We start from the raw sequence: 24,839 nt of genomic DNA on the forward strand, positions 1-24,839 counted from the left end.
GGGCGGATCTATGGGCAGGATCTATGGGGCAGGATCTGTGGGCAGGATCTGTGGGGCAGGAGGGAGGAGATGTGGGGCGGGAGGGTCACGTGAGGGCGCGGGGTCATGTGACCGTTTCTCTCCCCAGCAGCGATGGCGGAGGAGGAGCCGCTGCTGCCGGGTGAGAGCCCCGGGCCCGGGGTCCTGCCCCACATCTGCCCCATAACTAACCCCTCCCCCGCCCCATAACCGGCTCTTGGGCCCCCCCTGCGCCCCACAACCCAGCCCCGGCCCCACATCTGGCCCCCATAACTGAGGCCCAGCCCCACATCCAGCCCCACAAGTCACCCCCAGCCCCATAACTGCCCCACAGCCCCACAGCCAGCCCCATAGCCCACCCCACAAGTCACCCCCAGCCCCACATCCAGCCCCACAACCTGCCCCACAACAAGCTCTTGCCCCCCCCTGTGCCCCACAACTTGTTCTCAGCCCCATAACCAGCCCCTGGCCCCACATCCAGCCCCATAACTGAGGCCCAGCCCCACATCCAGCCCCCAAGTCACCCCCAGCCCCACACCCAGCCCCATAAGTGCCCCCAGCCCCACATCTGGCCCCATAACTGACCCCCAGCCCCACAGCCTGCCCCATAACTGAGGCCCAGCCCCACATCCAGCCCCATAACCTGCCCCTGGCCCCACATCCAGCCCCATAACTGACTGCCAGCCCCACACCCAGCCCCATAAGTGCCCCCCAGCCCCACATCCAGCCCACACCCAGCCCTATAAGTGTCCTCCAGCCCATAACTGACCCTCCCAGCCCCACACCCAGCCCCATAACTGACCCCGCCCAGCCCCACACCCAGCCCCATAACTGAGCCCCAGCCCCACCCCCAGCCCCATAAGTGCCCCCCAGCCCCATAACCGACTCCCAGCCCCACACCCAGCCCCATAACCGACTCCCAGCCCCACACCCAGCCCCATAAGTGCCCCCCAGCCCCATAACTGACGCCCCCCAGCCCCATAACCGACCCCCCAGCCCCACACCCAGCCCCATAACCGACTCCCAGCCCCACACCCAGCCCCATAAGTGCCCCCCCAGCCCCATAACTGACTCCCCCCAGCCCCACCCCCAGCCCCATAAGTGCCCCCCAGCCCCATAACCGACCCCCAGCCCCACCCCCAGCCCCAAAAGTGCCCCCCAGCCCCATAACTGACTCCCCCCAGCCCACACCCAGCCCCATAAGTGCCCCCCAGCCCCATAACTGACTCCCCCCAGCCCCATAACCGACCCCCAGCCCCATAACCCCAACCCCTCCCCACAGCCCCGCCCTCTCCGGACCCCCCCGGCGCCCGCTGGAGGAACGGCGCCGCCTTCTGGTGAGGCCCCACCCCCCCACCCCCCTCCCCCCACCCTCCCGCCCCACTGACCGCCCCTCCCCCCCCCCCCCCCCCCGCCGCAAAGGATTCTGGGTCTCTGCAACAACCTCCCCTACGTGCTGATGCTCAGCGCCGCCCGCGACCTCCTCGACCCCCGCCCGGGGCGCCGGTGGGTGCCGCCCCTCCCCCACCCCCTCCCGCCCCTCCCCCACCCCCTCCGCCCCTCCCCCCACCACCCCACCCCGCCCCTCCCCCACCTTTACCCCCTCCCCCCCTTTTTTTTTGCTTTTTACTCCGCCCCTTTAATTTTTTTTTGCCCCTCCCCCACCCCGGTTTAGGCCCCTCCCCCTCCATTTTATGGCCCCTCCCCCACTCCTGCCCCTCCCCCCCTTTTTTTGTTGGCCCCGCCCCCCACATTTTTGCCCCTCCCCCCGCTTTATTTGGCCCCTCCCACACCCCGCAGCGGCCCCGCCCCCTTTTTAGTTGCCCCTCCCCCCACAGGCCCCGCCCGGCAACGGCTCCGCCCACAACTGCAACCGCGTCTCCACGGGGGTAAGGGGCGGGGACAGACCCACACTTGGGGGGCCCAGCCCCACACTTATGGGTCCCCGCCCCACACTTATGGGTCCCAGCCCCACACTTATGGGTCCTGCCCCACACTTATGGGTCCCAGCCCCCCACTTATGGGTCCCAGCCCCACACTTATGGGTCCCAGCCCCACACTTATGGGTCCAGCCCCCCACTTATGGGTCCCATCCCCACACTTATGGGTCCTGCCCCACACTTATGGGTCCTGCCCCACACTTATGGGTCCCAGCCCCACACTTATGGGTCCCTGCCCCCACTTATGGGTAAAGCCCCACACTTATGGGTCCATAAACCACACTTATGGGTCCCAGCCCCCCACTTATGGGTCCCAGCCCCCCACTTATGGGTCCAGCCCCACACTTATGGGTCCCAGCCCCCACGTATGGGTCCCAGCCCCACACTTATGGGTCCTGCCCCACACTTATGGGTCCCAGCCCCCACTTATGGGTCCAGCCCCACACTTATGGGTCCATAAACCACACTTATGGGTCCCAGCCCCCCACTTATGGGTCCCAGCCCCCACACTTATGGGTCCCAGCCCCACACTTATGGGTCCCTGCCCCCACTTATGGGTCCAGCCCTCCACTTATGTGTCCATTAACCACACTTATGGGTCCCAGCCCACACTTATGGGTCCCAGCCCCCACTTATGGGTCCATCCCCACACTTATGGGTCCCAGCCCCACACTTATGGGTCCCAGCCCCACACTTATGGGTCCTGCCCCACACTTATGGGTCCCAGCCCCACACTTATGGGCCCCTGCCCCCACTTATGGGTCCAGCCCCCCACTTATGGGTCCATAAACCACACTTATGGGTCCCAGCCCCACACTTATGGGTCCCAGCCCCACACTTATGGGTCCAGCCCCACACTTATGGGTCCCCGCCCCACACTTATGGGTCGCAGCCCCACTTATGGGTCCCAGCCCCACACTTATGGGTCCCAGCCCCCACTTATGGGTCTGCCCCCCAACTTGTGGGTCGCCCCTAGGCCGTGCTCTTGGCCGACATCCTCCCCACCCTGGTGATCAAGATGGCGGCTCCGTTCTTCTTCCACCTCCTGCCCTACAAGTAGGTGTGGGCAGAGCTGGGGGGCGGGGCACCGTGTGGGGCACGCTTGGGGGTCTCAGCCCCACATTTTTTTTTCCGTCGCCCCCCAGCGGCCGCGTCGTCGCCTCCGCCCTCTGCATGTGGGGCAGCTCTCCCTGGTGGCCTCGGCCCGGGGGGTGGCGGCCAGCCTGGGGGTGAGTGTGGGGGGATCTGTGGGGCGGGGGCGGGTCTGTGGGGCAGGATGTGGGGGCAGGGGGCGGATCTATGGGGCTGGGGGTGGATCTATGGGGCAGGATGTGGGGCTGGGGGTTGATCTATGGGGCTGGGGGTGGATCTATGGGGTAGGATGTGGGGCTGGGGCGGGTCTATGGGGCAGGATGTGGGGCTGGGGGCGGATCTATGGGTCTGGGGGCGGGTCTATGGGGCAGGATGTGGGGCTGGGGCGGATCTATGGGTCTGGGGGCGGGTCTGTGGGGCTGGATGTGGGGCTGGGGCGGATCTATGAGGCTGGGGGGCGGATCTGTGGGGCAGGATGTGGGGCTGGGGCGGATCTATGGGTCTGGGGGCGGGTCTGTGGGGCAGGATGTGGGGTTGGGGGCGGATCTATGAGGCTGGGGGCGGATCTGTGGGGCAGGATGTGGGGCTGGGGCGGATCTATGGGGCTGGGGGCAGGTCTGTGGGGCAGGATGTGGGGCAGGGGGCGGATCTATGGGGCAGGGGGCGGGTCCATGGGGCTGGGGGGGATCTGTGGGGCAGGATGTGGGGCAGGGGGCGGATCGATGGGGCAGGGAGCGGATCCACGGGACAGGGGGTGGGTCCATGGGGCAGAGGGTGGATCCATGGGGCAGGGGGCGTGTCTATGGGGCGGCGCTGTGGGTCACCCGGGCCCCTCCCCCAGGGGTGCTCCTGGCCAGCGCCGCCTCGGGGCTGGGGGAGGTGACGCTGCTGCCGCTGGCCGGGAGCTACCCGGGGTATGTGGGGCGCTATGGGGCAGGGGGCGCGCTATGGGGCAGGGCGGCGTGGTTGTGGGGCAGGGGAGGGCGCTATGGGGCAGCTGGGGGGCGGGGTGGTTCGCTACGGGGCAGGGAGTGGCCTAGAGGAGGATGTGTGGGGCAGATGTGGGGCGCTATGGGGCAGGGCGGGGTGGTTGTGGCGCAGGGGGGGTGCTATGGGGCGGGGCGGGGCCTAGGGGGGATGTGTGGGGCAGGGGGAGGATGTGGGGGGCTGTGGGGCAGCGCTATGGGGCAGGGGGTGGGCCAGGGGTCGCTGTGGGGCAGAATGTTGGTCAGGGGTCACTGTGGGGCAGCGCTGTGGGGCAGGATGTGGGTCAGGGGTCGCTGTGGGGTGGCTATGGGGCAGGATGTGGGTCAGGGGTCGCTGTGGGGCAGCGCTATGGCGCAGGATGTGGGTCAGGGGTCGCTGTGGGGTGGCTATGGGGCAGGATGTGGGTCAGGGGTTGCTGTGGGGCAGCGCTATGGGGCAGCATGTGGGTCAGGGGTCGCTATGGGGCAGGATGTGGGTCGGGGTCGCTGTGGGGCAGCGCTGTGGGGCAGGATGTGGGTCAGGGGTCGCTGTGGGGCAGGATGTGGGTCGGGGTCGCTGTGGGGCAGCGCTATGGGGCAGGATGTGGGTCAGGGGTCGCTGTGGGGCAGCGCTGTGGGGCAGGATGTGGGTCGGGGTCCTATGGGGCAGCGCTATGGGGCAGGATGTGGGTCAGGGGTCGCTGTGGGGCAGGATGTGGGTCGCCGTGGGTCAGCCCCTTTCCCCTCCCCCCAGGGTGGGCGTCCCGTGCTGGGCCTCAGGCACCGGGGGGGCGGGGCTGGGCGGGGCCCTGGGCTGGGCGGGGCTGATGGGGGCGGGGCTGCCCCTCCGCCACGCCCTCCTGCCCGGCCTCGCCCTCCCCATGGTCAGCCTGGGCAGGTAGGGGGGCGGGGCCGTGGGGACGGGGCGGGGCCGTGGGGCAGAGGGGGAGGAGCTATGGGGTGGGGGCGGGGCTATGGGGTGGGGGCGGGGCTATGGGGCAGAGGGGGAGGGGTTTTCGGATGGGGAGGGGCCAAGGGTGGGGGGAGGGGATTGGGGGAGGGGCTATGGGGCGGGGGCGTGGCCATGGGGCGGCCCTTGCCCCGCCCCCTCGGCTTCTTCCTGTCTCTCTCCCCTCCCCCCGCAGCTACTTCTTCCTGCTCCTCCCCCCCACGCCCCTCCCCCCTGCCCCGCCCCCCGCGCCCCTCCCCCACCCCCCGGCACACCCGCCCCTCCCCCCCCCGACTTCCACCTGGACCCACAAGTGGGCGGCGGCCAAGGTAAATGACAGGGGAGGGGGCGGGGTCACGGGGGACCCATAAGTGTGGGGCTGGGACCCATAAGTGGGGGATGGGACCCATAAGTGTGGGGCCGGGACCCATAAGTGTGGGGCTGGACCCATAAGTGTGGGGCCGGGACCCATAAGTGTGGGGCTGGACCCATAAGTGTGGGGCTGGACCCATAAGTGGGGGCTGGGACCCATAAGTAGGGGGCTGGGACCCATAAGTGGGAGCTGGGACCCATAAGTGTGGGGCTGGGACCCATAAGTGGGGGCTGGGACCCATAAGTAGGGGGCTGGGACCCATAAGTGGGGGCTGGGACCCATAAGTGTGGGGCTGGACCCATAAGTGTGGGGCTGGGACCCATAAGTGGGAGCTGGGACCCATAAGTGTGGGCTGGGACCCATAAGTGGGGGCTGGGACCCATAAGTAGGGGGCTGGGACCCATAAGTGGGAGCTGGGACCCATAAGTGTGGGGCTGGGACCCATAAGTGTGGGGCGTGACCCATAAGTGGGGGGCTGGGACCCATAAGTGTGGGGCTGGGACCCATAAGTGTGGGGCGTGACCCATAAGTGGGGGGCTGGGACCCACCCTGTGGCCCCGCCCCCTCCCCCCGCAGGTGGCCCTCCCCCACGCGCTGCCATTGGCTCTCGTCTATTTCGCCGAATATTTCATCAACCAGGGGCTGGTGGGTCGCCGTGGGGCGCTATGGGGCGGAGTTATGGGGCAGGGGAGTGGTTGTGGGGCGGAGCTGTGGGGCTGGGGGGTCGCTATGGGGCGGGGCGTTGGTTGGGGGGCAGAGTCGGGGGCCTGGCAGGTGGTTGTGGGGCCGGGCTGCGGGCTCGCTATGGGGCAGACCCATAAGTACCCACTTAGGGGTCCCGCCCCACACTTATGGGTCCCACCCCACACTTATGGGTCTCGCCCCACAGCTGGAGCTTTTCTACTTCCCCTCCTCCCCCATGAGCCCGGCCCAGCAGTACCGCAGGTGCGCCCCTCCCCCCCGCCGTGGGGCTGCCCCACACGTCACCCCCTGCCCCACACATTGTCTCTTTCTGCCCCACACATTTCTCTGCCTTGCACGTCACCCCCCTGCCCCACACATCTTCTTTCTGCCCCACATCTCCGTGTCTGCCCCACACATTTTGTCTCTGCCCCACACATCTCTCTGTGCCCCACGCATCCCCTCTGCCCCACACATTGCCCCACACATCCCCATTTTTTTGCCCCACGTGTCACTCCCCTGCCCCACATATCCTCTTTCTGCCCCACACATTTCTTCTCTGCCCCACACATCGGTCTCTGCCCCACACATTCTCCCTGCCCTATGTCTCCGTGTCTGCCCCACACATTCTCCCTCTGCCCCACACATTCCTGCCCCACACCTCGCTCTGCCCCACACACCCATCTCCGTCCCACACATTCTCCCTACCCCACACATTTTCCCTCAGCCCCACACACTGCCCCACACATCCCCGTTTTCTGCCCCACACCTCCTCTTTCTGCCCCACACATCTGCCTCTGCCCCACACATTCTCTCTCCTTGCCCCACACATTCTCCCTCTGCCCCACACATCCCCGCCCCACACCTTTGCTCTGCCCCACAGCGCCCAGCTCCTGTACCAGGCCGGGGTCTTCGCCTCCCGCTCTGCCCCACGGCGCCTCCGCCCGCGCCGCATCGGGCTCCTCGCGCTGCTCCAGGTGCCGCCTCTGCCCCACAGAATCTATGGGGCAGCCCCACACATCCCTCCCCACCACCCTAAATCTATGGGGCAGCCCCATAGCCCGCCTCTCCCCCGGCAAAAATCATCTCTACCCCATAGATTTTTCTCCGCCTCCCCCAAATCTATGGGGCAGCCCCATAGATTCTCAGTCCTGAATCTATGGGGCAGCCCCATAGCGCTCTTCCGCCACTGAAAACTTGTTCTGTGCCCCATAGATTTCTCCCCCCAACCACCAAATGTATGGGGCTGCCCCACAGATCCCTCCCCAAACCCAAATCTACGGGGCAGCCCCATAGATCTTTTCCCCTGACACCAAATCTATGGGGCAGCCCCACAGATTTCCTGCCCTGACACTAAATCTATGGGGCAGCCCCATAGCAGATCCCTCCCCCGTCTCAAATCCATGGGGCTGCCCCATAGATTTTCACCCTCCCACTTCATGAATCTATGGGGCTGCCCCACAGATCTCTCCCTCACCCCACAAACCCGTGGGGCTGCCCCATAGATCCCTGCCCCGCTCCAAATCTATGGGGCAACCCCATAGCAGGCCTTTTGCCCCACCCCCTAAATCTATGGGGCTGCCCCACAGATCTCTTCCCATCCCAAATCCATGGGGCTGCCCCATAGATTTTCACACCCCCTCCACCACCCCCGGAATCTATGGGGCAGCCCCATAGCGCCCCTCCCCCGCTGACCCGGCCCCTCCCCCAGCTGCTCCTGGCCGCGTTCCTATTGGCCGCCGTCGCTGTCAATCTCCTGCCGGGGGCGGGGCTGCTGCTGGCGCTGGTGGCGGGGGAGGGGCTGGTGGGCGGAGCCGCCTACGTGGGGGCGATCCAGAACGTGGAGGAACAGGTGGGGGCGGGGTCTGTGGGGCGGGGTCTGTGGGGCGGGATCTATGGGGCGGGATCTATGGGGCAGCGGGATCTACGGGGTGGCATCTATGGGGTTGGATCTGTGGGGCGGGATGTCTGGGGAACGGGGATCTATGGGGCAGGGGGTGTGTGGGGCGGAATCTATGGGGCAGGATCTATGGGGTAGGAGGATCTATGGAGCAGGATATATGGGGCAGGGGAATCTATGGGGCAGGGGTTTATGGGGCGGGATCTATGGGGCGGGGGGTATGTGGGGCGGGATCTATGGGGTGGCATCTATGGGGTTGGATCTGTGGGGCGGGATGTCTGGGGAACGGGGATCTATGGGGCAGGGGGTGTGTGGGGCGGAATCTATGGGGCAGGATCTATGGGGTGGAATCTATGGGGCAGGATCTGTGGGGCAGGAGGATCTATGAGGCGGGATCTATGGGGTGGGGATCTATGGGGCAGGGGAATCTATGGGGTGGGATCTGTGGGGTGGGGGATGTGTGGGGCGGGATCTATGGGGCAGCAGGATCTATGGGGTGGAATCTATGGGGCAGGACCTGTGGGGCGGGATCTCTGGGGCAGGGGGATCTATGGGGTGGGGCGTGTGTGGGGCAGCATCTATGGGGCAGCGGGATCTATGGGGTGGAATCTGGGGCAGGAGGATCTATGGGGCGGGATCTATGGGCGGATCTATGGGGCGGGGGGTGTGTGAGGCCGGATCTATGGGGCAGGATCTATGGGGCAGCCCCTCACGTGCCATTGGCTGCAGGCAGAGCCCCGGCTCCGCCCCCCAGCGCTGACCGTAGTGGCGGGGGCGGACACGGGGGGCGTGGCCTTGGCCGGGGGCGCGGCCCTGGGGGTGCACAGGATCTTCTGTGGGGCGGCCTGACCCACGGCGGGGGAGGGGAGGTAACGCGCCCCACGGCACCGCCCCGTAGCGGGGGGAGGGGCGGGACCCGCGTTTCTGCCCCATAGCGGGGGAGGGGTCACATGATCCGTGGGTCTGCCCCATAGCGGATGAGGGGCTTTGGGATCCGTGGGTCAGCCCCATAGCGGGGGAGGGGCGGCGGGATCCGTGGGTCTGCCCCATAGCGGGGGAGGGGTCACATGATCCGTGGGTCTGCCCCATAGCGGGTGAGGGGCTTTGGGATCCGTGGGTCAGCCCCATAGCGGGGGAGGGGCTTTGGGATCTGTGGGTCTGCCCCATAGCGGGGGAGGGGTCACATGATCCGTGGGTCTGCCCCATAGCGGGTGAGGGGCTTTGGGATCCGTGGGTCAGCCCCATAGCGGGGGAGGGGCTTTGGGATCTGTGGGTCTGCCCCATAGCGGGGGAGGGGTCACATGATCCGTGGGTCCGCCCCATAGCGGGGGAGGGGCGTCAGGATCCGTGGGTCTGCCCCATAGCGGGGGAGGGGTCACATGATCCGTGGATCTGCCCCATAGCGGGGGAGGGGCGTCAGGATCCGTGGGTCTGCCCCATAGCGGGGGAGGGGCTTTGGGATCCGTGGGTCTGCCCCATAGCGGGTGAGGGGCTTTGGGATCCGTGGGTCTGCCCCATAGCGGGGGAGGGGTCACATGATCCGTGGGTCCACCCCATAGCAGGGGAGGGGGGGAGGAGCTAAACTTATGGGTCTGCCCACAGCCCCCTCCCCCCCCCACTTTCCACAGCCCCGCCCTCCCCCCCACGTGACCCGGAAGCGGCTTCGGGCCCCCCCGGAAGCACCGAGCGGAGGGGGCGGGGCCTCCTCGCCGGCTCCGCCCCCAAATAAACGCGTTGACGCTGCCCAAGAAAATGGCTCCGAATTGTTGGAGGGGGGCGTGGCCACGTGGGTGGGCGGGGCCACGTGGGTGGGCGGGCCTCCCGGCAGCCTCCGCGCGTCTTTTAAATTTTTTTTTAATTATTTTTGGGGCGATTTTCTGTGGTTTTTTTTTTTTCCGCTTTACTTCCGGGTCGGTGCTTCCCATCGGCCCTTGCGCGCGCGCGGAGGGAGGTGGGATACCGGAAGGGGCGGGGGTCGTGACGCGGTGACGTCACTTCCGGACGCGACCGAACGGCGTCAGAGCGCGACCGGTCGGAGCTGCCGCCGCGTGCGAGTGAGGGGGGGGCGGGATCTGTGGGGCTGGGGGGGGGATCTGTGGGGGCTGGGGGGGATCTGTGGGGCTGGGGGGGGATCTGTGGGGCTGGGGGGCGGATCTGTGGGGCTGGGGGGGGATCTGTGGGGCTGGGGGGCGGATCTGTGGGCTGGGGGGGATCTGTGGGGCTGAGGGCGGATCTGTGGGGCTGGGGGGCGGATCTGTGGGGCTGGGGGGGATCTGTGGGGCTGGGGGGGGATCTGTGGGGCTGGGGGGGATCTGTGGGGCTGGGGGGCGGATCTGTGGGGCTGGGGGGGATCTGTGGGGCTGGGGGGCGGATCTGTGGGGCTGGGGGCGGATCTGTGGGGCTGGGGGCGGATCTGTGGGCTGGGGGGGATCTGTGGGGCTGGGGGGCGGATCTGTGGGGCAGGGGGGCGGATCTGTGGGGCTGGGGGCGGGATCTGTGGGGCTGAGGGGGGGATCTGTGGGGCTGGGGGGGGATCTGTGGGGCAGGAGCAGGATCTGTGGGGCTGAGGGTGGATCTGTGGGGCTGGGTGGTGGATCTGTGGGGCTGGGGGCGGATCTGTGGGGCTGGGGGGATCTGTGGGGCAGGGGGGCGGATCTGTGGGGCTGGGGGGCGGATCTGTGGGCTGGGGGGCGGATCTGTGGGGCTGGGGGGCGGATCTGTGGGGCTGGGGGGGATCTGTGGGGCAGGGGGGCGGATCTGTGGGGCTGGGGGGCGGATCTGTGGGGCTGGGGGGCGGATCTGTGGGGCTGGGGGGGGATCTGTGGGGCAGGGGGGCGGATCTGTGGGGCTGGGGGGGATCTGTGGGGCTGAGGGCGGATCTGTGGGGCTGGGGGCGGATCTGTGGGGCTGGGGGGGATCTGTGGGGCTGGGGGGCGGATCTGTGGGGCTGGGGGGGATCTGTGGGGCTGGGGGACGGATCTGTGGGGCTGGGGGGGGATCTGTGGGGCTGGGGGCGGATCTGTGGGGCTGGGGGGGATCTGTGGGGCAGGGGGGCGGATCTGTGGGGCTGGGGGGCGGATCTGTGGGGCTGGGGGGCGGATCTGTGGGGCTGGGGGGGATCTGTGGGGCTGGGGGGCGGATCTGTGGGGCTGGGGGGCGGATCTGTGGGGCTGGGGGGGATCTGTGGGGCTGGGGGGGATCTGTGGGGCTGGGGGGCGGATCTGTGGGGCTGGGGGGGATCTGTGGGGCTGGGGGGCGATCTGTGGGCTGGGGGGGATCTGTGGGGCTGGGGGCGGGATCTGTGGGGCTGATGGGTGGATCTGTGAGGCTGGGGGGGATCTGTGGGGCAGGGGGCGGATCTGTGGGGCTGGGGGCGGGATCTGTGGGGCTGGGGGGCGGATCTGTGAGGCTGGGGGGGGATCTGTGGGGCTGGGGTGGGATCTGTGGGGCAGGGGGGCGGATCTGTGGGGCTGGGGGCGGGATCTGTGGGGCTGAGGGGGGGATCTGTGGGGCTGGGGGGGATCTGTGGGGCAGGGGGGCGGATCTGTGGGGCTGGGGGGGGATCTGTGGGGCTGGGGGGCGGATCTGTGGGGCTGGGGGGGGATCTGTGGGGCTGGGGGGCGGATCTGTGGGGCTGATGGGTGGATCTGTGAGGCTGGGGGGGATCTGTGGGGCAGGGGGGCGGATCTGTGGGGCGGGGATCTGTGGGGCTGAGGGGGGGATCTGTGGGGCTGAGGGGGGGATCTGTGGGGCTGGGGGGGGGATCTGTGGGGCAGGAGCGGGTTCTGTGGGGCTGAGGGTGGATCTGTGGGGCTGGGGGTGGATCTATGGGGCAGGGGCGACCTGTGGGGCTGGGAGCGGGATCTCTGGGGCGGATCTGTGGGGCTGGGGGGCGGATCTGTGGGGCTGGGGGAGGATCTGTGGGGCTGAGGGCAGATCCGTGGGCCTGGGGGCTGATCTATGGGGCTGGGGTCAATCTATGGGGGCTGAGGAGCACCAAAACCTATGGGGCAGAAAAACCTATGGGGCGAGGATGAATCTATGGGGCACAAACCGACACGTCAGCCCGCGGCAACACAAAAATCCCCGGGTTAACTTCTCCCTATGGGGCAGCCTTACACCTATAGGTCAGCCCCACATCTATGGGGCAGCCCCCTAACTCCGCCCCCTATCTCTCAGCCCCCCAACCGCCGCCATGTCGCGTTTTTTCACCACCGGCTCCGACAGCGAATCGGAATCCTCCGTTTCGGGCGACGAATTAGCGGCCAAACCCGTCGGGGTAACTACAGCAAGTAAGTTATGGGGCAGCCGCCGTGGGGCAGCCCATAGATGGTTTATTTTGCATAAATTTGCATATTTCCCAGACCCATTTTACTGAGCGAGGACGAGGAAGACACCAAACGCGTCGTGCGGAGCGCCAAGGATAAGAGGTGGGCGTGTCTTTTGTGACCGCGCCCCCTGGGTGGAGCGCGCTATGGGGCTGACCCATAGATGTGGGGCTGCCCCATAGATTCGAGGAATTGACCAATCTGATCAAAACGATCCGGAACGCCATGAAAATCCGTGACGTCACCAAGTGCCTGGAGGAGTTCGAGCTGCTGGGGCGGGCCTACGCCAAGGCCAAGGGCGTGGTCGACAAGGAGGGCGTGCCCCGGTTCTACGTCAGGCTATTGGCTGATCTGGAGGATTATTTAAATGAGGTTGGGGGTCGTATGTTAATTAGGGAGAAAGGGGCGGAGCGGGGGGGGGGGTGTGTGGGGAAATCGGGGGGGTTTGGGGGTGAATTGGGGATCTGGGGGGCACAGTGAGAAGTTGGGGGTGTCTGGTAGGTTGTTAATTAAGTTTTTTGTAATTAGGAATATTCAAATGAGGTTAATTATATGTTAATTAGGGTGAAGTGGGTGGGGCTGGGGGGAAATTGGGGGTTTTGGGGTGAATCGGGGGCGAATTGGAGGATCTGGGGGGTAAAATGGGAAGTTGGGGTGTCTGGTAGGTTGTTAATTAAGTTTTTTGTAATTAGGAATATTTAAATGAGGTTAATTATATGCTAATTAGGGAGAAGTGGGTGGGGCTGGGGGGAAATTGGGGGGTTTTGGGGTGAATCGGGGGCGAATTGGAGGATCTGGGGGGCACAATGAGAAGTTGGGGTGTCTGGTAGGTTGTTAATTAAGTTTTTTGTAATTAGGAATATTCAAATGAGGTTAATTATATGTTAATTAGGGAGAAGTGGGTGGGGCTGGGGGGAAATTGGGGCATTTTGGGGGGTTTTGGGGTCAATTGGGGGATCTGGGGGGCACAGTGAGAAGTTGGGGGTGTCTGGTAGGCTCTTAATTAAGTTTTTTGTAATTAGGAATATTTAAATGAGGTTAATTATATGTTAATTAGGGAGAAGGGGGTGGGGCTGAGGGGAAATTGGGGGGTTTTGGGGTGAATCGGGGGCGAATTGGAGGATCTGGGGGGCACAATGAGAAGTTGTGGGTGTCTGGTAGGTTGTTAATTAAGTTTTTTGTAATTAGGAATATTCAAATGAGGTTGATGATATGTTAATGAGGGGGAAATGGGTGGGGCTGGGGGGAAATTGGGGCGTTTTGGGGGGTTTTGGGGACAATTGGGGGATCTGGGGGGCACAGTGAGAAGTTGGGGGTGTCTGCTAGGCTCTTAATTAAGTTTTTTGTAATTAGGAATATTTAAATGAGGTTAATTATATGTTAATTAGGGAGAAGTGGGTGGGGCTGAGGGGAAATTGGGGGGTTTTGGGGTGAATCGGGGGCGAATTGGAGGATCTGGGGGGCACAATGAGAAGTTGGGGGTTCTATTAGGCTCTTAATTAAGTTTTTTGTAATTATGAATATTCAAATGAGGTTAATTATATGTTAATTAGGAAGAAATGGGTGTGGCTGGGGGGAAATTGGGGTGTTTTGGGGTGAATCGGCGGCAAATTGGATCTGGGGGGGCACAGTGAGAAGTTGTGGGCGTTTGGTAGATTTTTAATTAAGTTTTTTTGCAATCAGGAATATTTAAATGAGGTTAATTATATGTTAATTAGGGAGAAATGGGTGGGGCTGGGGGGAAATTGGGGTTTCGGGGGGTTTTGGGGCTCAGTTTTGGTTGGTTTGGAGGATTTGGGGGGGGCCCGGTGAGAAATTGCAAGTTTTCGTTAGATTTTATCTTAAATTTGGGGTAATTGGGATTATTTAAATGAGGCTGGTTATGTAAATTAGGGAAGTGGATGGGGCGGGGGGGAAATTGGGGCGTTTTGGGGTGTTTTGGGTGGGATTGGGGGTGATTTGGAGGATCTGGGGGTACGATAAAATGGGGGTTTTGGTAAAATTTTATGTTAAATTTTGGCCGATTTGGGAAATCTGTGGGGCGGGAAGAAAATTTGGGTTTTTTTGCCTCGTTTTACCTCAAATTTTTGGCCATTTTTGGGAAATCTGCAGGGCGGGAAGAAAATTTGGGGGGTTTTTGCCTCATTTTACCTCAAAATTTTGACCAAATTTGGGAAATCTGTGGGGCAAAAATGAACATTTGTGTGATTTTGTGTCGTTTTCGCGTCCAAATTTTGGCCGATTTGGGAAATTTGCGGCGCGGGAAGAAAATTTGTGGGTTTTTGCCTCATTTTATGTCCAAATTTTGACCGATTTGGGGGATTTTTGGGGCAGGAAGAAAATTTGAGGGTTTTTGCCTCATTTTACCTCAAAATTTTGACCAATTTTGGGAAATCTGTGGGGCAAAAAAGAACATTTGTGTGATTTTTGTGTTCTTTTCGTGTCCAAATTTTGGCCAATTTGGGAAATTTGTGGGGAGAGTAGAAAGTTTGGGGGGGTTTGCCTCATTTTACCTCAAAATTTTGGCCGATTTGGGAAATCCGCAGGGCGGGAAGAAAATTTGGGGTTTTTTGCCTCATTTTACCTCAAAATTTTGGCCAATTTTGGGCAATCTGTGAGGCAGGAAGAAAATTTGTGAGTTTTGCCTCATTTTACCTCAAAATTTTGGCCGATTTGGGAAATCTGCAGGCGGGAAGAGAATTTTGGTTTTTTGCCTCATTTTATCTCCAAATTTTGGCTGATTTGGGGGATTTTTGGGGCAGGAAGAGATTTTGGGGTTTTTTGCCTCATTTTACCTCAAAACTTTGGCCAATTTTGGGAAATCTGTGAGGCAGGAAGAAAATTTGGGGTTTTTTGCCTCATTTTATGTCCAAATTTTGGCCAATTTTGGGCAATCTGCAGGGCGGGAAGAAAATTTTGGGGTTTTTGCCTCATTTTACCTCAATTTTGGCTGATTTGGGGGATTTTGGGGGCAGGAAGAAAATTTGAGGGGGTTTTGCCTCATTTTATTTCCAAATTTTGACCAATTTTGGGCAATCTGCAGGGCGGGAAGAAAATCTGAGGGTTTTTTGCCTCATTTTACCTCCAAATTTTGGCCAATTTTGGGAAATCTGTGAGGCAGGAAGAAGATTTGGGGTTTTTTGCCTCATTTTACGTCCAGATTTTGGGCAATCTGCAAGGCGGGAAGAAAATTTTGGGTTTTTTTGCCTCATTTTATGTCCAAATTTTGGCTGATTTGGGGGATTTTTGGGGCAGGAAGAAAATCTGAGGGTTTTTTGCCTCATTTTACGTCCAAATTTTGGCCGATTTGGGAAATCCGCGGGGCGGGAAGAAGACTTGGGGTATTTTTTCCGCGTTTTTCCGCCCACGTTTTCCCCGATTTGGGGTATTTTTGGGGCGGGAAGCGCCGTTTTCCGGATTTGTTGGCGTTTTTGGCAGCTGTGGGAGGACAAGGAGGGCAAGAAGAAGATGAACAAGAACAACGCGAAGGCGCTGAGCACCCTGCGCCAGAAAATCCGCAAACACAACCGCGACTACGAGGCGCACCTCAGCTCCTACCGCCAGGTGGGGTTTCGGGCTCGCTCCGGGGCGGTTTGGGTCACTTTTGGGTTCTTCTGGGGGGTTTTTTTTTGGCCTTTTTGGGTTTTTTGGGGGTCACTTTGGGGCCTTTGAAGGCGTTTTGGGGCCTTTGAAGGCGTTTTGGGGCCTTTGAAGGCGTTTTGGGGCCTTTGAAGGCGTTTTTGGGCCTTTGAAGGCGTTTTGGGGCCTTTGAAGGCGTTTTTGGGCCTTTGAAGGCGTTTTTGGGCCTTTGAAGGCGTTTTTGGGCCTTTGAAGGCGTTTTGGGGCCTTTGAAGGCGTTTTGGGGCCTTTGAAGGCGTTTTGGGGCCTTTGAAGGCGTTTGGTGATTTTTTGGTCTTTTTGGGTTTTTTGGGGGTCACTTTGGGCCCTTTGAAGGCGTTTTGGGGCCTTTGAAGGCGTTTTTGGGGCCTTTGAAGGCGTTTTGGGGCCTTTGAAGGCGTTTTGGGGCCTTTGAAGGCGTTTTGGGGCCTTTGAAGGCGTTTTGGGGCCTTTGAAGGCGTTTTGGGGTTTTTTTTGGCCTTTTTGGGTTTTTTGGGGGTCACTTTGGGGCCTTTGAAGGCGTTTTGGGGCCTTTGAAGGCGTTTTGGGGCCTTTGAAGGCGTTTTGGGGCCTTTGAAGGCGTTTTGGGGCCTTTGAAGGCGTTTTTGGGGCCTTTGAAGGCGTTTTGGGGCCTTTGAAGGCGTTTTGGGGCCTTTGAAGGCGTTTTGGGGCCTTTGAAGGCGTTTTGGTGATTTTTTGGCCTTTTTAGGTTTTTTGGGGGTCACTTTGGGGCCTCTGAAGGCGTTTTGGGGATTTTTGTGTCACTTTTGCGGTGTTTTGTGTCACTTTTAGGCCCTTTGAAGGTGTTTTGGGGTTTTTTTGTCCCTTTTGGGGGTGTTTTGGGTCACTTTTGGGGGTGTTTTGGGTCCTTTTAAGGTGTTTTGGGGGTTTTTTGGCCCTTTTTGGGCTTTTTTGGGGGTCACTTAGGGGGGTTTGGTGGTCATTTTGGGGGATTTTTGCCCCTTTTGGTGTTTTTTTTGGGCCCTTTTAAGGTGTTTTCGGGGGTTTTTTGGGTCACTTGGGGGCATTTTTGGCCCTTTTGGGTCTGTCTGGAGTGTTTTGAGCCCGTTTTTGGCCCATTTGGGGGGTTTTGGGCCCTTTTAAGCTGTTTTGGGGCATTTTAGGCCCCTTTGGGGGGGGTTGGGACACTTTGGGGGGATTTTTGGCCATTTTGGGTCTTTTTGGGGTGGTTTATGCCCCTTTGGGCTAGATTTGGGCTGGTTTTGGCGTTTTTGGCCATTTTGGGTCGTTTTGGGGGGTTTGGGGTCACTTTGGGGGGATTTTTGGCTCTTTTGGGTCATTTTGGGGGGATTTTTGGCTATTTTGCGTCACTTTGGGGGGTTTTGGGTCACTTGGGGGGATTTTTGGCCGTTTTGGGTCACTTAGGGGGATTTTTGGCCGTTTGGGTCACTTAGGGGGATTTTTGGCCGTTTTGGGTCATTTTGGGGGGATTTTTGGCCGTTTTGGGTCACTTTGGGGATTTTTGGCCGTTTTGGGTCACTTTGGGGATTTTTGGCCGTTTTGGGTCACTTTGGGGGTTTTGGCAGAACCCGGAGCTGTCGGACGAGGACGAGGAGAAGAAGAGTCGGGACTCGGAAGGTGGGAAATGGGGGGGGGGGGAAATGGGGTGAGAAATGGGAGAAATGGGAAAAAATGGGGAAAACGGGGGGAGAAATGGGGAAAAGGGAGAAAAATTGGGTGAGAAATGGGAAAAAGGAGAAAAATTGGGTGAGAAATGGGGAAAACAGGAAAAATGGGTCGAGAAAGGGGAGAACTGGGGCGAGAAGTGGGAGAAACGGGAAAAACGGGGCGAGAAATGGGAAAAATGGGGCAAGAAGTGGGAAAAAGGGGAAAAATGGGTCGAGAAATGGGAAAAAGAGGAAAAATGGGTCGAGAAATGGGAAAAAGGGGAAAAATGGGTCGAGAAATGGGAAAAAGGGGAAAATGGGTCGAGAAATGGGAAAAAGAGGAAAAATGGGTCGAGAAGTGGGAAAAAGGGAAAAATGGGTCGAGAAATGGGAAAAAGAGGAAAAATGGGTCGAGAAATGGGAAAAAGAAAAATGGGTCGAGAAGTGGGAAAAAGAGGAAAAATGGGTCGAGAAGTGGGAAAAAGGGGAAAAATGGGTCGAGAAGTGGGAAAAAGGGGAAAAATGGGTCGAGAAGTGGGGAAAAGGGGAAAAATGGGTTGAGAAGTGGAAAAAGGGGAAAATGGGTCGAGAAGTGGGAAAAATGGGTCGAGAAGTGGGAAAAATGGGTCGAGAAGTGGGAAAAATGGGTCGAGAAGTGGGAAAAAAGGGTCGAGAAGTGGGAAAAAAGGGTCGAGAAGTGGGAAAAATGGGTCGAGAAGTGGGAAAAAAGGGTCGAGAAGTGGGAAAAAGGGGAAACAAAGGTCAAGAAGTGGGGAAAAAGGGAAAAAAAGGTCAAGAAGTGGAAAAGGGAAAAATGGGTCGAGAAATGGGAAAAAGGGGAAAATGGGTCGAGAAATGGGAAAAACGGGTCGAGAAGTGGGAAAAAGGGGAAAAACGTGTCGAGAAGTGGGAAAAGGGGAAAAATGGGTCGAGAAATGGGAAAAAGGGGGAAAATGGGTCGAGAAATGGGAAAAATGGGTCAAGAAGTGGGAAAAAGGGGAAAAAAAGGTCAAGAAGTGGGGAAAAAGGGGAAAAAAGGTCAAGAAGTGGGGAAAAAGGGGAAAAAAGGTCAAGAAGTGGGGAAAAAGGGGAAAAAAGGTCAAGAAGTGGGAAAAAGGGGAAAAATGGGTCAAGAAATGGGAAAAAATGGGTCAAGAAGTGGGAAAAGGGGGAAAAATGGGTCAAGAAGTGGGAAAAGGGGGAAAAATGGGTCAAGAAGTGGGAAAAGGGGGAAAAATGGGTCAAGAAGTGGGAAAAAGGGGAAAAATGGGTCAAGAAATGGGAAAAAGGGGAAAAATGGGTCGAGAAGTGGGAAAAAGGGGAAAAATGGGTCGAGAAATGGGAAAAATGGGTCAAGAAGTGGGAAAAAAGGGAAAAAGTCAAGAAGTGGGGAAAAAGGTCAAGAAATGGGAAAAAGGGGAAAAATGGGTCGAGAAGTGGGGAAAATGGGTCAAGAAGTGGGAAAAAGGGGAAAAATGGGTCGAGAAGTGGGAAAATTGGGCGAGGAGTGGGAAAAATGGGTCAAGAAACGTGAGAACCTGCTTGAAAAAAAAAAAAAAAAAACCCCAACCCGAAAACCCGCGAGAAAGGGTCCGGGGGGGGGCGGTGTGACCACGCACCCCCCCCCCCGCAGGCTCCTCCTCCTCCTCCTCTTCCTCCTCCTCGGACGAGGACGACGACGGCGCCGGAGCCTTCCTCAAGAAGAAGGAGACGGGGGGCGACGCCCGCGGAAGGTTCCTGAAGAAACTGGAGGTAGCGTGAGGGGGGGGGGGGCACTTGGGGGGCACTTGGGGGGCGCGGGGCTGCCCCCTAAGTGCCCCCCGCCCTGCCCCATAGGAGGAGGAGGAAGAGGAGGAGTCGGACTCGGAGGAAGATTGGGGGGAGTCGGATTCGGAGTCGGATTCGGAGTCGGACGAAGACGACGGGAAGTACACGTCGCTGGCGTCGAAATTTTGAAAAAGTGAGGGTTTCGCCCCAAAAATTAACGCCGGGGGGGGGGATATGGGGGGACACGGGGACCCCCCCGCTGAGGGGGGGGTCGGGGTCGGTGCCGTAGGGACGAGGATAAGAAGAGCGGGGAGAAAAAACGGGAGGAAAAAGCGAAAAAGAAGCACGACCGCAAGAGCCGCAAGTACGAGGAGGAGGAGGAGGGCGACGAAGGCGGCGAGTGGGAGAAGGTCAAGGGCGGGGCGCCGCTGGTCAAGGTGGGGGTTTTGGGGGAAAATCGGGAGGTTTTGGGCAAAATCGGGGGGTTTTGGGCAAAGTGGGGGGGAAGTGGGGGGGTTTTGGGGGGAAATTGGGGGGTTTTGGGGAAATTGGGGGGTTTTGGGGGGAAATTGGGGGGTTTTGGGGGAAATTGGGGGGTTTTGGGGCAAATTGGGGGGTTTTGGGGCAAATTGGGGGGTTTTGGGGCAAATTGGGGGGTTTGGGGCAAAATCCGGCGGTTTTGGGGATATTGGGGGGAAATCAGGGGTTTTGGGCAAAATATGGGGGAAATTGGGGGGTTTTGGGGCAAATTGGGGGGTTTTGGGGCAAATTGGGGGTTTTGGGGCAAATCCGGGGGTTTGGGGAAAATCCAGCGGTTTTGGGGCAAAATCCGGCGGTTTTGGGGCAAATTGGGGGGTTTGGGGCAAAATCCAGTGGTTTTGGGCATATTGGGGGGAAATCGGGGGGGTTGGGGTGGAATCAGGGGGTTTTAGGCAAAATACGGGGGAAATTGGGGGGTTTTGGGGGGAAATTGGGGGGTTTTGGGGGGAAATTGGGGGGTTTTGGGGGAACTGGGGGGTTTGGGGGGAAATTGGGGGTTTTGGGCAAAGTGGGGGGAAGTGGGGGGGTTTTGGGGGAAATTGGGGGGTTTTGGGGGAAATTGGGGGGTTTTGGGGCAAAATCCGGCAGTTTTGGGGATATTGGGAGGAAATCGGGGGGTTTTGGGCAAAATACGGGGGAAATTGGGGGGTTTTGGGGGGAAATTGGGGGGTTTTGGGGATGTTTGGGGCAAATTGGGGGGTTTTGGGGCAAAATCCGGCGGTTTTGGGCATATTGGGGGGAAATCGGGGGGGTTGGGGTGGAATCAGGGGGTTTTGGGCAAAATATGGGGCAAATTGGGGGTTTTGGGGGAAATTGGGGGGTTTTGGGGATGTTTGGGGGGAAATTGGTGGGTTTTGGGGGAAATTGGTGGGTTTGGGGGGAAATTGGGGGCTTTTGGGGCAAATTGGGGGCTTTTGGGGCAAATTGGGGGCTTTTGGGGCAAATTGGGGGCTTTTGGGGCAAATTGGGGGCTTTTGGGGCAAATTGGGGGCTTTTGGGGCAAATTGGGGGCTTTTGGGGCAAATTGGGGGCTTTTGGGGCAAATTGGGGGGTTTGGGGGCAAATTGGGGGGGTTGGGGCAAAATCCGGTGGTTTTGGGCATATTGGGGGGAAATCGGGGGGGTTGGGGTGGAATCAGGGGGTTTTGGGCAAAATATGGGGCAAATTGGGGGGTTTTGGGGCAAATTGGGGGGTTTTGGGGAAATTGGGGGGTTTTGGGGGGAAATTGGGGGGTTTTGGGGGGAAATTGGGGGGTTTTGGGGGAAATTGGGGGGTTTGGGGCAAAATCCGGCGGTTTTGGGGATATTGGGAGGAAATCGGGGGGTTTTGGGCAAAATATGGGGGAAATTGGGGGGTTTTGGGGGGAAATTGGGGGGTTTTGGGGATGTTTGGGGCAAATTGGGGGGTTTTTGGGGCAAAATCCGGTGGTTTTGGGCATTATTGGGGGGAAATCGGGGGTTTGGGGTGGAATCGGGGGGTTTTGGGCAAAATATGGGGAAATTGGGGGGTTTTGGGGGGAAATTGGGGGGTTTTGGGGGAAATTGGGGGGTTTTGGGGGAAATTGGGGGGTTTTGGGCAAAGTGGGGGGGAAGTGGGGGGTTTTGGGGAAATTGGGGGGTTTTGGGGAAAGTGGGGGGTTTTGGGGGGAAATTGGGGGGTTTTGGGGGGAAATTGGGGGGTTTTGGGCAAATTGGGGGTTTTGGGGCAAATTGGGGGGTTTTGGGGCAAATTGGGGGGTTTGGGGGCAAAATCCGGCGGTTTTGGGGATATTGGGGGGAAATCAGGGGGTTTTGGGCAAAATATGGGGGAAATTGGGGGGTTTTGGGGCAAATTGGGGGGTTTTGGGGCAAATTGGGGGGTTTGGGGCAAATCCGGGGGTTTTGGGGAAAATCCGGCGGTTTTGGGGCAAAATCCGGCGGTTTTGGGGCAAATTGGGGGGTTTGGGGCAAAATCCAGTGGTTTTGGGCATATTGGGGGGAAATCGGGGGGGTTGGGGTGGAATCAGGGGGTTTTAGGCAAAATACGGGGGAAATTGGGGGGTTTTGGGGGGAAATTGGGGGGTTTTGGGGGAAATTGGGGGGTTTTGGGGGAAATTGGGGGGTTTTGGGGGAAATTGGGGGGTTTGGGGCAAAATCCGGCGGTTTTGGGGATATTGGGAGGAAATCGGGGGGTTTTGGGCAAAATATGGGGGAAATTGGGGGTTTTGGGGGGAAATTGGGGGGTTTTGGGGATGTTTGGGGCAAATTGGGGGGTTTTGGGGCAAAATCCGGTGGTTTTGGGCATTATTGGGGGGAAATCGGGGGGTTTGGGGTGGAATCGGGGGGTTTTGGGCAAAATATGGGGGAAATTGGGGGGTTTGGGGGGAAATTGGGGGGTTTGGGGGAAATTGGGGGGTTTTGGGGATGTTTGGGGGAAATTGGGGGTTTTGGGGCAAATTGGGGGGTTTTGGGCAAAATCCGGCGGTTTTGGGGCAAAATCTGGCGGTTTTGGGGCAAATTGGGGGGTTTGGGGCAAAATCCGGTGGTTTTGGGCATATTGGGGGGAAATCGGGGGGGTTGGGGTGGAATCAGGGGGTTTTGGGCAAAATATGGGGCAAATTGGGGGGTTTTGGGGGCAAATTGGGGGGTTTTGGGGGAAATTGGGGGGTTTTGGGGGAAATTGGGGGGTTTTGGGGCAAATTGGGGGGTTTTGGGGCAAAATCCGGCGGTTTTGGGGATATTGGGGGAAATCAGGGGGTTTTGGGCAAAATATGGGGCAAATTGGGGGGGTTTGGGGCAAATTGGGGGGTTTTGGGGCAAATTGGGGGGTTTGGGGCAAAATCCGGTGGTTTTGGGCATATTGGGAGGAAATCGGGGGGTTTGGGCAAAATACGGGGGAAATTGGGGGGTTTTGGGGCAAATTGGGGGGTTTTGGGGCAAATTGGGGGGTTTTGGGGCGAAATCTGGCGGTTTTGGGGCGAAATCTGGCGGTTTTGGGGGAAATTGGGGGGTTTGGGGCAATATCCGGCGGTTTTGGGGATATTGGGGGGAAATTGGGGGGTTTTGGGCAAAATACGGGGGAAATTGGGGGGTTTTGGGGGAAATCAGGGGATTTTGGGGGAAATCAGGGGTTTTGGGGATGTTTGGGGGGGAAATTGGGGGTTTGGGGGGCGAAATCCAGCCGTTTTGGGGCAAATTCTGTGGGTTTTGGGGATGTTTGGGGGAAAATCAGGGAGTTTGAGGGGAAATCAGGGGATTTTGGGGGGAAATGGGGTTTTGGGGAAATCAGGGGATTTTGGGACAAAATTGGGGGAAAATTGGCATGTTTGGGGTGAAATCGGGGGGTTTTGGGAGAAATCGGGGGGTTTTGGGGCAAAATCGGGGGGTTTTGGGGCAAAATCGGGGGGTTTGGGGCAAAATTGGGGGGTTGGGGCAAAATCGGGGGCTTTGGGGCAAAATCGGGGGCTTTGGGGCAAAATCAGGGGGTTTGGGGCAAAATCAGGGGGGTTTGGGGCTGAGGGGGGTTTTGGGGTGAAATCAGGGGGTTTTGGGGAAAATGGGGGATTTTGGGTTGTTTGGGTCTGGAGGAGCATTTTGGGGGGTTTTGGGGCATTTTGGGGCATTTTTTGTGAAGTTTTTGGGACATTTTGGGGGGTTTTGGGGCATTTTGAGGGTTTTTTTGGGGCCATTTTGGGGTATTTTTGGGGCGTTTTGAAGGGATTTTGGGGCGTTTTGGGGCGTTTTGTGGTTTTTTTGGGGTCGTTTTGGGGCGTTTGGGTGAATTTTTGGGTTTTTTGGGGCATTTTGTCGTGTTTTTGGGGCCATTTGGGGCATTTTGAAGGTTTTTGGGGCCCTTCCGATGTATTTCGGGGTCATTTTTGCGCATTTTGGGGCATTTCCAAGGGGTTTTTTGGGTGTTTTTGGGGCATTTTGGGGCATTTTGTGGTTTTTTTGGGGGCGTTTGGGTGTATTTTTGGGTTTTTTTGGGGCATTTTGTCGTGTTTTTGGGGCCATTTGGGGCATTTTGAAGGTTTTTGGGGCCCTTCCGATGTATTTCGGGGTCATTTTTGCGCGTTTTGGGGCATTTCCAAAGGGTTTTTTTGAGTGTTTTTGAAGGTTTTTGGTTTGGAGGAGCATTTTGGGGCGTTTTCGGGGTGTTTTGGGGGCGACGCCGTGGGGCTGGTGCCCCCTAAGTGACCACTTGTGGGGCGCAGGAGAAGCCCAAGATGTTTGCCAAGGGGACGGAGATCACGGTCGCCGTCGTCGTCAAGAAACTCAACGAGATCCTGCAGGCGCGGGGCAAGAAGGGCACGGACCGGTGAGGATTTGGGGCGAATTCCGGGGATTTTGGGTCTGTCCGGAGCGGGATTTGGGGAAAAATTGGGGGTTTGGGGGATTTGGGGCGAATTCCAGGGATTTTGGGTCTGTCCAGACGGGGATTTGGGGAAAAATTGGGGGTTTGGGGGATTTGGGGTGAATTCCAGGGATTTTGGGTCTGTCCAGAGGGGGATTTGGGGAAAATTATGGGATTTGGGGTGAATTCTGAGGATTTTGGGTCTGTCCGGAGCGGGATTTGGGGAAAATTTGGGGGTTTGGGGGATTTGGGGCGAATTCCAGGGATTTTGGGTCTGTCCGGAGCGGGATTTGGGGAAAATTTGGGGGTTTGGGGGATTTGGGGTGAATTCCAGGGATTTTGGGTCTGTCCAGAGGGGGATTTGGGGAAAAATATGAGATTTTGGAGTGAATTTGGGGGATTTGGGGCGAATTCCGGGGATTTTGGGTCTGTCCGGAGTGGGATTTGGGGAAAATTTGGGATTTTGGGGGATTTGGGGCGAATTCTGGGGATTTTGGGTCTGTCTGGAGCGGGATTTGGGGAAAATTATGGGATTTGGGGTGAATTCCGGGGATTTTGGGTCTGTCTGGAGCGGGATTTGGGGAAAATTTGGGATTTTGGGGGATTTGGGGCGAATTCCGGGGATTTTGGGTCTGTCCAGACGGGGATTTGGGGAAAATTGGGGTTTTGGGGATTTGGGGTGAATTCTGGGGATTTTGGGTCTGTCCG

At 59.1% G+C, this 24,839-nt stretch overlaps 2 protein-coding genes across 2 annotated transcripts in view; both read left to right on the forward strand.

Annotated features, from left to right (window-relative positions):
* LOC141972953 (battenin-like) overlaps positions 1-9,665 on the forward strand; it is an 11,030-nt gene extending 1,365 nt beyond the window's left edge. Inside the window, exons 2-15 of the mRNA XM_074931022.1 lie at positions 128-160; positions 1,301-1,355; positions 1,857-1,907; positions 2,935-3,014; positions 3,104-3,187; positions 3,842-3,964; positions 4,770-4,913; positions 5,161-5,293; positions 5,914-5,982; positions 6,227-6,282; positions 6,902-6,995; positions 7,730-7,870; positions 8,648-8,787; positions 9,547-9,665. Of these exons, the coding sequence (XP_074787123.1) occupies positions 128-160; positions 1,301-1,355; positions 1,857-1,907; positions 2,935-3,014; positions 3,104-3,187; positions 3,842-3,964; positions 4,770-4,913; positions 5,161-5,293; positions 5,914-5,982; positions 6,227-6,282; positions 6,902-6,995; positions 7,730-7,870; positions 8,648-8,767 (1,183 nt within the window). The 3' untranslated portion in view covers positions 8,768-8,787; positions 9,547-9,665. The remainder of the gene's footprint in view (positions 1-127; positions 161-1,300; positions 1,356-1,856; positions 1,908-2,934; positions 3,015-3,103; positions 3,188-3,841; positions 3,965-4,769; positions 4,914-5,160; positions 5,294-5,913; positions 5,983-6,226; positions 6,283-6,901; positions 6,996-7,729; positions 7,871-8,647; positions 8,788-9,546) is intronic.
* Positions 1-24,839, forward strand: part of LOC141972923 (eukaryotic translation initiation factor 3 subunit C-like) — a 53,283-nt gene that overhangs the window by 9,380 nt on the left and 19,064 nt on the right. Inside the window, 3 exon segments of the mRNA XM_074930985.1 lie at positions 19,329-19,452; positions 19,524-19,696; positions 23,992-24,095. Of these exon segments, the coding sequence (XP_074787086.1) occupies positions 19,329-19,452; positions 19,524-19,696; positions 23,992-24,095 (401 nt within the window).

Source organism: Athene noctua, chromosome 37, assembly GCF_965140245.1.
Source record: "Athene noctua chromosome 37, bAthNoc1.hap1.1, whole genome shotgun sequence".
In the NCBI taxonomy this organism is placed as follows: Eukaryota; Metazoa; Chordata; class Aves; order Strigiformes; family Strigidae; genus Athene; species Athene noctua.